This window comes from Ptiloglossa arizonensis, chromosome 6, assembly GCF_051014685.1.
Source record: "Ptiloglossa arizonensis isolate GNS036 chromosome 6, iyPtiAriz1_principal, whole genome shotgun sequence".
In the NCBI taxonomy this organism is placed as follows: domain Eukaryota; kingdom Metazoa; phylum Arthropoda; class Insecta; order Hymenoptera; family Colletidae; genus Ptiloglossa; species Ptiloglossa arizonensis.
Genome location: NC_135053.1, coordinates 1,596,795 through 1,611,912, shown reverse-complemented (window position 1 = coordinate 1,611,912; position 15,118 = coordinate 1,596,795). Strand labels below are relative to the sequence as shown.

The window sequence follows — 15,118 nt, the reverse complement described above, 5'->3', positions numbered from 1 at the left end:
CTTCTATTCTACACTAAGGACGATTATACGTCGGTACTGTATTATATACGATTCGATGGTTTTTACATTTCCGTCGCGAAATTGTTCACGTTTCGGAGGCTTTCCCCTTACACGAGATGGATAAAAATTATAAAAATTATTCGAATCAAACGAATCGCAATTAAACGAAAGCATTCTTGGTTTGATATTTTTCGGCGATGACAATGAAACGGTTACAAATAATTTTGAACTATATTGCGTAGTGCTTAAAATTTCTTTTCGACTGGAAATTTATCGACGATACGGTTTCAATAAGAAGACACGACACGTTATACGTATCTCGTCTGCGACGAGAAGGCAAATGAGCGTTTACAAGCTCACTTGAGTTTACAGTCTATGAATTCCCCTATCATTGTCGCTATAATGCGTGCAAAAGTAAGGGAAATGGTAGACTAAAGCTAGAGTGGGGATGTGAACGTTCGTTTCCCTTCTTGTAAAAATTGGCATTTTTAACCATGTAATATTAAAATCTGGTGATGTCGATTGATCACTTCGCTCGATTAGACTGAATGTTTTTCTTCAGAGTTACTCGAAAGAGAGAGTTTATGCTACCGAGCCAACAACAATTCAACAGTTCGAGCAAAATATTTGCGACAATATTGAAAAAGTTACACCTGGAACGCATTCGAATGAGATGAAAACTGTGATCGAAAGAGTCCCTATTTACAATGAAACCAGGAATGGTTATCTGGTCGATATGGTACGAATGAATAATATCGTTGATCGAACAAACGACGTCTAAATAAAAAGTCAAAATCGAAAGTTTTATTTACGAGTTATTGCGAAACAAATTAGTGTCCTCGCATAGTAAATATCTTGCATATTGTACAGCGATATAATCTCTTTACGAAGATTCCAATTGGCATGATAATACGAAAAAGAAGAAAAGACTTTGATACACGTGTACAGCGTCATTGTACCGATTCTTCGTTGTCTTTACCCTTTGTAACTATACTACGCGCTTGAGAAGAATGCCACTGGGTTCGGTAATTCTTTTCGTGCGGGCAGAAAGAGTTACTGGACCCAAGAGGCATTCTTCTCGGGTGCCAACGGTACATATAAGTAAGTTCCTCTCAGCGAGTAACCTGTATTCGATTTTTACAAAATTTCTTTCAAAATGGAAATGTCGTAACGAATCAAAATATGTACAATATTGTGGTAAATAAAAAAAATTCTACTTGCGTGATTCTTCTAAAATAAAAAGAGAAACAAAAGTACGAACATTGTGATCGAAACTTCGAGCAATTGAATAATTATAAACATATATCGTTATTTGTCGAGTAATCGTAAGAACGATCGAGAAAATCGAATTACTTTTCGTCGAATTTTGACCGAATTAATTCGAGAAATAGAACATTCGGTTACGCGTTTTAGTTATTCCATCCTTAGTCGTATATTTAAGCGAAAATAAACAAAAATTTACAAGTAACTAATTCAGTAACAAGTAAGAATCAGTTTTCTCTCCGTCCTGAAATATTTACTATCCGACTCTTACGTGATTTTCCACAAAAACGTTCTAATGTATTTCCAATACTTGGAGTTGCTAACAATTCCAAAAATGTTCGACGACAAATAAAACGATGTGGCTCGTATCTTTCCAGAACAATTCATCCAGTCTGCAACTTTCCAGGGTTGTAAATTCGAAAGAAATCGTTTCGCAGGCCACTGTACACGACCTCTTTTCATCGGAACAAACGATAAAACACATTGGGAAAGTTTATCCAAACATTGCCGCGATCCTTACAGAGCCGCGTTTGCAATTGCGGCGATATAAACTCCGAGACGAGAAGTCGAGGAACGAATTCCCTCCTACTGTTCGTATGAAAATTTCACCGGGCGATTAATTACACAATGACGTCCGTTTTACGGGAAATCGATGGCTCGACAGTTTCGCGTCGCAGAAAGAATCAACCGAAACGAACTACGACTGATATATTACCCATCACGAGACACATAGTCGGCGCGGGTTGCGAGGTAGTCGAGTACGTCGCGTTAATCTCGACGTATCCCTGTTGCTCGACAGAAGGTTCCTCCGCTGGATCACCGGAAGCTTCCAAACTGTCGACGGAGTCCGTGCTTTCCTCCAGCGACGGTGTGTAATTACTTTCTATCGTCGTCGATGGAAGGAACGAGGGACCGGCGGAGGGATCGGTGCTCGGATTGTAATTCTGCCACCAACAATATACTTCACCGGCGACGCAGAGACAATGAGAGTTCGGGTCGTACGATGGTATCTGGAACACGAACAGAAAATTCATATGTACCGCGCAATCTGCGTACCGGGAAGATGGTACACGCTTCTTCTACGTAGTCGCGGGCAAGTTTCATCGTTCGCTGACGATACTCGCGGTCGTGAATAAATTTTCTAGAAATTTTTTAGCTCTAACTTTCGACAATTTGTGTATTTCAAGATTTCGATCGTACACGCAAGCTTAACCTTTCATTGGTGGTACTCGCGGTCACGAATGAATTTTCGACAAATTTTGTAGCTCTAACTTTCGACAATTTGTGTATTCAAAGATTTCGATCGTACACGCAAGCTTAACCTTTCATTGGCGATACTCGCGGTCGTGAATAAATTTTCTAGAAATATTCTATAAATTTTGTAGCTCTAACTTTCGACAATTTGTGTATTCAAAGATTTCGATCGTACACGCAAGCTTAACCTTTCATTGGCGGTACTCGCGGTCGCGAAAGAATTTTATATAAATATTATACGTGTCGTTTCTTACCATTCAAATATTGCGCATTTAACGTGTTTTTGTTGCGATTCGAGAACATTAAATATCGATAAAAGAAATAATTTAACGATAAAATGCTTAGAAATTCTGACAATGACGATAGAATTGTTCATTTTGTATATTCAATTTTTGACAATACGAACGTTACGTATCTAAGCTGTTTTGTTCGCGATTCTAGAAAGTCTAAGGTATCCGAATATCTATCGAGCTAATAATTCAATGGTAAAATGCTTAGAAATTTCAAGAACGATGATAGAATTAATCGAATACGAACAACGCTTAAATTATATATTTTCGAAAGCTTCGAGTCACAGCCTGTTTTTTCGATGTTCTACAGAAGAGAACTCTTACCTCGGGTTCGAACGTTTAAATACATAGTTCCAGCATTGCTTGTATCGGATCGAAAAATATTACGATGTTTCTTCTATTCCCCTACGGTTATTGACATTTTAAAATAAAAATAGTTCAACCGTACCATCTTTTCCAATATATCGATACTACGAGTGATAAAACTGATTCCTCAACTTCCTCGTCAATTTTATTTAGTAGAGGTTTTATCGAGTTCGGTCGAGCAATTCCTTGTTTCGAAACTAACGCAAGTGTTCACCGATCGCCCGAATGACGCAATCATCCGTGACACAGGTAACGTTTCCAAGCTACGAATAGAACGAAATGTATCGAAGAAGTCGCGAAAAAATTGTAAGAAATAATTGCATCCTAGAGTGCGCGATGTCACGGAACGCGTCACACTTTTCTGCCTGTATCCACGGCATTGAAAATGAAAAAAAGTTGGGGGGGAGGGGAAGGACTGAATAAAGCACCAGACGACGAAACGTATCGTTAATTACTGCGCATTCTGACGCGGTAACGAAGAAACGTATCGCGATGCGTGAATCGGTGGTAGCATCGTCGCCACTCGAGATTCATTGGAAGTCGTCTCGCAAGCCGAGCACTAATTAATAATATTGACGTGGCAGCGCGACAGAAATGCTCGAAAGAAAAAGAAACAAGAAGCAGAAGTAAGGGGGAGGGGGAGGGAGAAAATCAAGCGCGTGATGTCTACACAGTGAAAAGGATGTCGAGAAAAATGACACAAAGGAAGCAGTCTCGTTTAAATGAAAGAAAAAAGAAAGTAGAAAAAATGATGGAACAAGGTTGCGGGGTAGAGAATCAAAGGAAAACCTCGACGTGATTAATTTCAGCGCGGAAATTCGAGATACGTCGACTTCTGGTCTACGTATTCTCACGGGTCTGGGCTAGGCGTTACCTGATAACTCGTCACCTTGTTAATTGGATACCGAGGCTGTATCGAGAGACGTTACTCGCGTTCTGGGATATCTGATGAATAGCGGTAGGGATATTTACGAGAGGTACGTGTGCACGTCTGAATGGCGACTCTTGCACATTTCTGACACGAGCTCGTCGGAATTTTCACGCGTCCCTACTTCCGGAACGTCACGTGGGACACGTGGATCTCCGACCTCTTGCAAAATACGCGAGAACCACCGACAGGAGTATAATACATCCGAACCGCAAAACGGGGAAAAAATATCGGTCGCTGGGAATGCGTAGATCGATGATATGTAAAAACGAGGCGATCAAAGTTAATCGAGGATGTTTCTGGTTCCGCTCGGGAAGTGAATAAAATTTTCCGTTTTAAGAGCGATTTGCACTTACGTACGAAACGCTCGATTGATCGGAATCGGTGAACACTGAACGGAAATCGCGAGAATATAAATTTCTTTCGCATTGAAATGAAAGAAATGTTTATTCGACTTGTAGCTTAATTTACCGCAACGAAGAACGAAATATGAAAAATATTTCCGAATGTTTTTGATTTGAATTCAGAGAAAGTGTTTTCTGTAAAAGTGTTTTTCTAAAAGTTCATTGAATTTGGATCGCAATATTCAATACGATCTTGTAAATGATGAATTCTAGTGAATTGATAGTTCAACGAGTAGAATTAAAATCATTGTGTAACGGTTAGACTATACGTACTATACGTTACTATTGTAGGGAAAAAAATGATCAGCCGTGAGAAATATTGCATCACGAGTGAGGGAAATGTAGAGAATGATTCCACAGAAATTCAGGGAAGTTCATCCATAACGCAAAACTATTTTTCGTTGGTGCTATAATACGATCTGGGAGGGTGTAGTTATGCTTTAAAAAGATTGTAAATTTTCCTTTTTGCAGAATGGCTGCAGAACGGTGAGAGATATCAAAAAGAATTTGTAAAAAGTTACATTTTTTTTATATCTGCGGAACAGCGTACAAATAATTCTTGAAAAAACCATGCTTTCACATTCCGCTCACTACGAACTCTTACGGTTCAATTTTTATAGTTTCTAGATTGATGTAAAAATATTTCTCGACAATTTACTGTATCTTACATATTACGTAATGAATTTTCTATTTTTTATCATTCAACCGTACTCAAATTACGTATACACCATGTTAAATGCAAGGATCTTGTAAATGTAAAAATGAAGTTTTCGAGCTAAAATTTTTTTTTTATATACTTTTTGAGAGAGATCGAATCAACAGTGATATGGATTTTTCGAAACGATTAGTTTTTTTCGACATTTGTACTTGAAACGAGCGAAAGGTTTCTTTGTCAAATTGATTTTTACACCGTTAAATTCAGCGTCGAAAATGATAGGAAATCATAATTCTTTAAAATTGTATTTTAAAAACTATTATTAGCTGATTTTCGCACGAGAGCTTTCGATATAAATAATGAGCAAACGGTGTGATTTAGGTTGCCCAAAGTTTTGCTTCTACGAGCTTTATACGATCATATACACGTAATATGTATAATCACTCGAGAAACTACATGTCGTTGATGAAGAAGTTTGATGTATATACCAACGTACATGCTAATATAGCTATATTAGCGGTTTTAACTATATAACTGTATAAACCTCTATATTTTACCAGATAATTCTACTTAAACGGATATACTTTGAATAATTTTACATATCTGACTACTTTTGAGAGGAATATACAAAGAGTAGACCAGCGTTACAATGCAATATGCGAGAAATAGTTTCATTGTTTTGGAAAATAATCAAAATAAGCGTATCATTTTTAATAAAGCATCCACGATGCAATGCACGGGATAATTTACCAGAAACAGAATATTTGAGTAGTTCTCAAACTGAAAATGAAAATGTGTAGAATACAATTTACTTGGATTTTATTAATATTATTGCAATTATTTTGTTACCAAAATTAGAAGAAGTGTACATGTGTCGGAGTAATTAGATAATGCTGTAATTAAACGTAAGATACAACCGAAGGCTACTTTTAGAACTAATTTCAACTTCGTTTGAAAAGATGAATGCGATGTACATAAATTTTCCCCCAAGATCGTTTTTTTCTACCTGACTGACGCAATATATTCGATAGTTCGTGTTTTTTCGAGAAAAAGTAATGTTTAAATTTTTGAGGTTTTTTCTAAAAATATTTACGACGTATACTTTTTATTTAATACCGTAAAATTCCGTTTCTATAAAAATTGAATAATGCTCTTTTGAACGACAATACATACATACATACATACATACATACATACATACATACATACATACATACATACATACGCGTGTATTTTCATATTCGACAATTTGATACGCTATCGGTATCACATTCTTCTCTTGATACAATGTCCATGTCCTTCACGAGTTTCGAATGCATAGCGGACAAAGTTTTTACGTCATTCCTCGCATGTATGGATCGTAAAAAAAAAAGTTACGCATTGTAATCGGTGAGTATTTAGAAAAAAAAATAAAAAGAGAATGTCACACGACTCGTGTCAATCTTCCTATTCGAGGCACAATTTTTGTTTACCTCCACGTATTTTATTCGACAACGAAACAATTATATTTTCTCGGCGAAATTCTTATACTGGCGTCAACCCCTTAGCCTTCTTCTATCTGGTGCAGTCGACTATATATATATATATATATAATTTATACATGCATGTATTTGTGTGTGTGTGTGTGTGTGTGCGCGCGCGCGCGCGCGTGTGTGTGTATATATTACAGAAGACACATTTTCCAACGCGAATAATTGAACGCCGCGCAGACACAGCTCGTGTTACATCTATCATTCGTAAACAAAACGCGGTGAACGTTTACGAAATAACACGAGAATTTCGCGCGGGATTTACACAACAGTTGTTCTCAGAATGCATCAAACACGCTCGATCTCTCGTTGATTTCATCGAAACGAGAATAGAAGCGAAGAAAACGGAATTGAAAGGGGGAGAAACGGAACGGAGTATAAATTCTGTAAATATTCATTCCCTTTTCCCTTAGATGCGAAAGTTTCGAGGGTGAAAGCCAGTAGCAAGTTAATGCGTCTCTCCTGGCGAATCTATAAAAATGCAGGCACGTCGGTCGAGATTTGTACGAAAACGGAATCACCGATGTGACGAGGAAACTTTTTAAAGTTCCTTGCTCCGTGGATAGATTCGCTATTCTTCTTCGTGAGAAGAATCTCGTGGTTTCGTTACGGAAAGCAACGAGAGATTAAAATGTTTATTACGGGCCGATTTCAATGCCTTGCGATAAATAATAAAAAATTACAAACTACTCTTCTTCGATAGTTTGGTCCTATTACTTCGATCGCGAAACAACGTTAAAATTGAAAAACTTTTTTGGCTCTAATTGTAAAATATGCGATATTACCGTATTTAATTGTCGTTCGATGGTTAATTTCATCGATTTGAACGAAATTGAAATATCGAAGTTTTGGAAAAGCCGGGAATTTATTTAACTCGTAAAACAGACATTATAACGCATTTTCTGTAAAGTTACTCGGAGTAACTGAAACGAACACTTTTGAAGTTAGACAGAAACTTGGCAAATAGGTAACGAAATATTTGTTCAGTAGTTTGCTCAAAGTTTATAAAGTAAGGTGCACGCAACGGTCGGCCATATTCAGGTAATTGGTCACTTTCGAACATTTCCAGCTAAATTAATGTTGATTATTTGATTCATCGAATGTCGAAGGACCACTATCTATCGATTACGAATAGAATCATCATCGGAGGTCAAATAAATCAGGTTAAATGAATGACAAACTTAAATTTTCTGCAAACATTGGAAAATCTCAAGACTTTCCAATTTGTGTTACATGTACTCTTTGTATTTGCATTTTTATCTACGAAAATTATGCGAATTTCAAGATCAATGAAACTGTAAGAATGGGTAACTCTTCTAGAGAATTGTGTTCGTCTGTATAATTAAAATTGGCGATTGTGCATCGGTATTGTACAACGCGCTATATGCAAACCACGAGTGTGGGGAAATTTGAAAATTATATTTTACACAATCCACGATAAATGTATCATTTTACTATAACCAGCTTCGTTATCGGTAGTAATATGGAAAGATTTAAAAAATAACTGTTTCTGAACATTTTTCATCGTCCATTATTATTCTTGTGCTTTCGGAAGAAAGAAATGTTAAAATAATCAATGAAATCCATTATTTTTTAAATTGACACAATTCATCGAACTTGATACATTTCTTGACCTCAAATCTGTAGTACGTATCGCGATTGAGTACGTAAATAAGATAAGATTGTAATCGAATAAATTGAAACATTGGATGTCTCCCAAAGAATTCGCTCTTCGATGGATTTTACCTTGATACATATATTATGTACGTGGAGTAACGAGAAGAATCGATTTACTGAATAAAAGATACCCACTTCCATTTAAGATGAAACGCAACTGTACGTTATACTCGAGAAGTAAATCACATTACGAGAAGTTAATCTTCGACGAGACGAAGAAATTCTATTTCCATCAATTTTCTCATCTTTCTTTACGAAATAACTCTCGTTCGTCTCGTTCGAATTATTCTCGGTATACTAAATTAAAAAGTATACGTATGTATGTGCACGATAATAGGTGAAAACGAACGGTTAAATTGTTTACAATTTCCACAAAATACTTCCTACGTTTCATTCGTTTCCCGCACAATCGAAACGACTCAAAGGGAAGAATTAACGAACTCGTGTCAATTATCACAATTGTCTCTTCGTTCGTTGTCTCTTCGCCTCTTTAATATTCATTCGGCCCCTTATCTCGTGCACAGTGCAGGGCACGTCTACGTGTTCGTTCGTATTTACATCCGTCGCGTATACCTGTATTGTTTCGAATAGCAAGTGTTTCGAGAATATGATAACGAACCGTCCAAAAAGTAGAAATCTCACTTTGCGCAGGTCCGAAACATTTTCGACGTGTACTACTGAATTTTCTAAGGTCGATGCACGCTACGAATTTCCGTCAACGAAGGTGCAATGGCCCTTGAAGCGAAGGAGATTCGTGAAACAATAAAACGTATCTGAAGCGTATCGCCAACGTTACACAGATGCTTTGTCGAACAGAACATGTTCGTACGAAACGAGGGAAATTGAAAACACGGAATGAACGAGCTCGAAATGTTGTCAACACCCGATATAACTTACCTTTTGAAATATCAGACACGGTAGAAGAATTCGTACCGGTTATGGATGTAACGATTGAAACGATTCAAAATTCGAGAGGTTAAAAGCTATGTCGGTGATGGTAATTTTTTCCCCATTTTGATAAACAAAAGATTTCATCGGTCTTATCGTAATAAATTCCACGGTAACATTTTTGTAATTGCTACGTAATGAGCATCGACACGAGGTTTTATTATCGTATATATTTGGAATCGAAAGAAGATTTATATTCTTCGATTCTTTTAGATTGCATTCACGTAGGCGAGTGAATATTTTTTAAAATACGAATCGCACCATTGTGATTTTCATCCTTTCAATTTTGAAGAGTTTCGTTGTACAAATAAAGGATCGATCAATTTAGACCAGGATATAATTTAGATCTCGTAACGGTGTTTCTATGTTGTATTATTGGGACGTTTAATTACGAATATTTATTCACCATTTCAGTGGCGACATCCTTGTTGCAATAATCGAAATAAGTTCAAAACTACACCTACATATATAACTGTAACATGTATATTGAAAGTTAAATCGGACGAAATAATCTCGTGTTAGATCGGTTTTGGCCAGAAATGAACAAAATTGTTATTTAATTAAAAGTCTCGAATAACGAATAAAAGACGAACAATTTTTTACGTGTTACTCGTTGAATAAAAATTAGAATTTTACAATCATTTATGATTCAATGAATATTGAACGAGTTAGTTTTATACACTTTGTATTCGAAACAAATTTTATCCTACTCTGATTGTAGGTTAGTATCTATTTTGTGCAAAGGAAACGATTTGAAATCGTGAGAGAGCAGAATGTTTAAATTTTGTATTTCCGTTGCGCAGCAATGTCAAAACACTTGCAATTACAATGTGTATTGAAATTTGCTCCTTACGTTCGACTCTCGATGTTGTAATAAACATTGCTATAATCATTTCGTTGCACGTATTTCATTTAAGCGAGAAACGTCCTGTGGAAAAAAACCCTCGTTCCTTTATTATTAACGTTCACCGTTTTTCGTGGACTTACGGGCTCAGTGTAATGCCGATAACATTATTGAAACGTGACGCGCGTGTTCACCGTATGCTATTTACACGAGTTACTCGAAATTCCATAAGGTAGCTGACCGTAACGTAATAATGCAGTTGCCGAAGCGACACGAGACTTATTTGGAATCTGTGATGCACGCGCGGTGCGTTCCAGAGGGACAATTATAAATCTCCTATACAAAGTGGACCGGAAATACTAGTGTAGCCGAAAATGTGGCGATTACTTCGATTAAAAATAAATACAAAATTTGTAATAAAATCATTCCGTACGAGGTTTCTTCGAGAAACTTTTTTTGAGGATTTATTGAATTTATCTTCGTATCAGAGTTTCCAGAAATGTTTGATGCAGAACCATTTGGATGATTTAAATGTTACCAATCGCTCAAAAGATTGTTAATTAGAGGATAATTAATGTAGGAATACACTTTTTGCATCATTTTAAACCTACCATTTGTCATGGGCGTAAAAATGTTCTTTGTTTGTTTAGGGGAGTGTTTTTCATAAAATTTGAAAACTATTGTCCCAACGAGAACATTTTACGCAGAGAAAAGTAGATAATTAGAATGTCTCTATTAATGTATTGTTCATTGAAGTTTAACGATTGCAATTTTAAGGAGTGTTTGTATCTTGTTTCATTTTCAATCTACAAAAAATTTGGAAGTCACTGTTTTGTGAGAATTGCACAAACGAGGGAACGCAGTATGCTACTATAATTATAGTATTTCATGGATAATGGAAAAACATATGCAACACTCGCACAGTTATCGATTAACTGTATTACAGAAATTGTGTATTATAAACATTGGAATTTCACATTTTGATTCCGAAATTTATATTTTTATTTTATACTGACAACTACACGATTGCTATGTTTCTCTTTTAGTCGAGCAGGTATACTAAAATTATTTAAACAATACTGCTACGTATACGAGGGACTTTCATTTCTCTGGTATATTTCGGAACCTACTACAGACCGCACGTGTAAGCGTTTCGATCGATAGCAAGGAAACGCTTGCTGGATTTGATATCAATCCGCGTGGAAGCAAATATTATCAAACTTGTCCCGTGTATTTTATTCCAGGAAACATATGAAAACAAATAATGTTGGCATCGTTCCACGACACGATGGGGGCTCGAGTTTCATAATCGTGCGAATTATTCAAGCCGAAACGATGAAAAGGGAATGAAAAAAATGGAAAATGATTGCAACGTTTATTTACGCACCGTCTGGCTATGCGAGTACGCGTTTCCGTCGACGATGCATTTTTTCGTAAACGGTTCCTCCGTTGTAATTTCATCGAAGCCATCTTCTTGAACCGCGATGTCCACCTCACCGAGGAGAACCTGACCGGTTGTTCTTGCTGGAACTGAAAAAGATATCCAAGATTAAGAAATGCAAATATATATTCGATCGTGACCGATGTACGAGTAGATTGTCTTTTGCTTGGTGAAGTTTATACTTATTTTAATACGTTTTCTACGTTTCTCCTTTTTCGTTACTCAATCAGATTTGATCCTAACCGTTATTTGATTCTTTGTATTATAAAATAAGTATAATTTATATGTGTATGTGATCATTCCTGAAGAGTACCTGAAACGTTGAACGAATAAAAATTGGGTTCAGTGTCCTTGGTACCAAAAAAGGAAATCCAACGCGACAAATTGCGTAATAATATTGACGAGAGAAAGAAAAATTACTTTTTTTATTTAATTTTTGTACTCTGCGCGGGTGAAACAAGTTTATTAGATTTATCGGGTCGATGCACCCACTTATATTTTTGTAACCTCTTTTATATTTGTATCACTGCGTAATTTTTTACCACTATTCCTGAGAGCCTCTTATCTTCCGCGATACTTGATCTATCGATCCTTCGAAACATACGTTTCTCAGTGGAGTAATATCCAGTAATAAATTTTTTTTCATTTCTATCGTATTTTGTTAGATACGTTTAATTGTGTCTAATTTGATAGCTCTTCGATTTCATTTTTTTGACGCGTTAACAAGTATGCTAGGGATTACAGCGTACTGGAATGTGAAAATAAATTTGGATTGTAAAAACACGCACTGTTGTAAGTCGTCAGGTTCATGATTATAAATAGCCCAGTATTTCAATGTTTAATGAATTGAAAGAAGAAATGCCCGATTTGGGAAAACAGATGTCTCGAATGTAAACTTTCGTAGAACGTCGCTTACGAGCGTGTTTTTCAATCGAAAACAACCTGTTCTAATTTTTAAAAATGAATTTTCAACTAGAACAAAACCTTAAGTACAAATAAAACTGCACTGCTAAGTTTCAAAATTTTCAGAACGTTATGTTGCCTTTTTTATTCCGTCATCTGATCGAATTGATTTTGTTAATAATTTTAATTCCAAGCATTTGATTGCAAGATGCGTTTGCGACAAATAAATATTTGTTTGTTAACTTAATCTCGTTTGTGATAAAAGTAGAATCTTTGACTTGTAGTCCCTTGTTTTTGGGTTTTTTTGAGAAGTAACAAATAGTACATTTATGTAATAAAGCAAAGAATAACAGTTTACAATTACAGAAACAAAGGGAACCGTGGTGCAACAATATTTGGAAAGTAGACAGATCGATGAAGGTCATCGACAATAAAATATTCGTGAAATAAAAATCTATTTTGCTGTAAATTTTAACGAGTCAACGTTAAAAACATCAATTCAAAAGAAATTAGGAACGAAAAAAAGTATAAATTTTGTGCAATCTGGACAATAAATAATTCAATTCTTCTTGCAAAAGCCCGTAGAGAAATTCTTGTTGTTTATTTTCAGCTGAAAATTGTTTCCATCCACGTTCCGATGAGTACTTATACCGTTTAATTTTCGCAACACAGCTTTCCAACCACTTTCAAGTAAAGTTTTTCCATTCCCCGGGAAAAGTAGAACCACCAAGAAAGTAGAGTGAATAATAAACCCTCGACGCTAAGATGCACCCCTTAAATGCATCGATTAAGTATCACGTAAGTGGCAAGTTAGCGAGCGGCTCGACTAGCGATATCATTAATCTCTCTCTTCTTCGGCCTTGTAAATGTTCAAGCTCTTTGAAAGCTTTTACAACGTAGGATTATGTTAATGCAACAAAGGAGAGTGCGCTACGGTGGAAAGTATTCGTTTTATTTTCCTTTCTCTCAATTTTCCCTAATTATTTTTGTTCGTTACTTTTATTCAACTTTTCGAAAACAATCGCATTATTCTTCCACGTTATGAGATAAGTTTTCATTGCTCTGCGCAAACGACAATTACCCTTATTAAATAGTTCAACAATATAAGTTTTAGTGCAGAAAAATTTATCGATTTTCTTCATTTTTCTTTCTTCCTTTATTTCGTTCACTTCTTTTAGTTGAAATAAGAGCGAATATAAAATTTTTGTAAATTGTAAATTTTCTCATCGTTTTTCTTACATCTTTTTTAACTTTTTGTCGAGACAGTTACGAAATGAAATAAATATTTACTTTTGCACGATTTTCTTTTCGTTTGATTATATTAGAAAAAAATGTGCTAAAATAACTTGTAAAATAAAATCGTACCAGGTAGTTAAACCTTACCTTTAATAAAACCGTGAACGATTAAGTAAAGGATTACAAAAGAAAGATGCAGTTTTCAAACTCGTTCGAGTGCCGGTGCGCTTTGGGTTCTCCACGTGTAATTGAGCGAGAAGTAAATTTGTGAACTCTCTTTTAAATGATAATAAATCGATCAGTAACGAAGAATAAATTTTGATTATGAATTCCGTTTATAATTGCAAGACCATAAATACATAAGTAGTAAACAACATCGTTGTTCCGTGAGACAAGTACAGTTTGCTCGGTATGTAAAAATCATGTGTGCAAAGAACAATTGGTAACTGTTTGTAAAAAGTACGTAAACGAATTTTAGTTTATATTTACTATAATCCAGTTTCAAATGACTACGTTGGTTCGGTTTAAATTACTTATAAAGCTCTCAAAATAAACGATGACGTTCCGTATTAATAAAAGTATTACTTATACTTGATAGAAGCACGGTAATTAATGCAAATTTTGTCCCATACTTGTAATAAATACGCTATAATATAGACCCAAATGTTTCTAGTGTAATAATTATTTTAATAGTGCAGACGGGTCAATTAAAAACACACTATGTACCTCGATACGTATTGACTCGACGATGACGATTTACGAACTTATTTTCAAATACTATTGCACGTTCCATGCGTTTATTCTCAAATCAAATTTTACCTATCTGCATTTGCAACTACGAAACGCGTTTCAAGTTTAACATTTAGCTTCCAATTTTCCAATCTATTTAAATAGCTTATAAATATTGACGGGTCGTTCGTTCAGGGTGAAAGGTTAAAGCCGTTCAAAGTAATTGAGGTACAAAGCATTACGAGATTACACCGACGCAGAGTCGACTGCAATATTGTCGGCGCCTGTCTTCATACCTCACGCGTTCACACCTGTCCCTCTACGTCCACGTGTGCATATGTGTGCGTTTAATTTGATCGTCACTATGACATTCTCCTCCACGCATCTACGTGGAAAACCTGGGGAAGGTGGCTGGGTAGGGCGAAGGGGGAAATTGTCTCCGGCCAACGAACTTTTTCGATAACTTTTTTATCCAACGTTAGTTTTTGGTACCCCTCGCGAGAAATTCATTCCATTGAAAGTTTATAATAGCGACACCGAGGCAACACGTGAAACTGAAGAGATTATGTAGAATAAGAATATGTAAGCAATCAAGTAACGGTACATTTTTGTCATTTCCTGTTTTTTTTTTTTTTGTTAAAGGAAGAACAA

General features: G+C 35.9%; 1 protein-coding gene across 1 annotated transcript in view; it reads right to left on the bottom strand.

The window, feature by feature from the left end:
- Nucleotides 1–15,118, bottom strand: part of LOC143148329 (uncharacterized) — a 130,921-nt gene that overhangs the window by 8,972 nt on the left and 106,831 nt on the right. The window contains exons 2-3 of the mRNA XM_076314584.1: nucleotides 11,546–11,688; nucleotides 1,979–2,273 (exon numbers count right to left, since the gene is read on the bottom strand). Of these exons, the coding sequence (XP_076170699.1) occupies nucleotides 1,979–2,273; nucleotides 11,546–11,688 (438 nt within the window). The remainder of the gene's footprint in view (nucleotides 1–1,978; nucleotides 2,274–11,545; nucleotides 11,689–15,118) is intronic.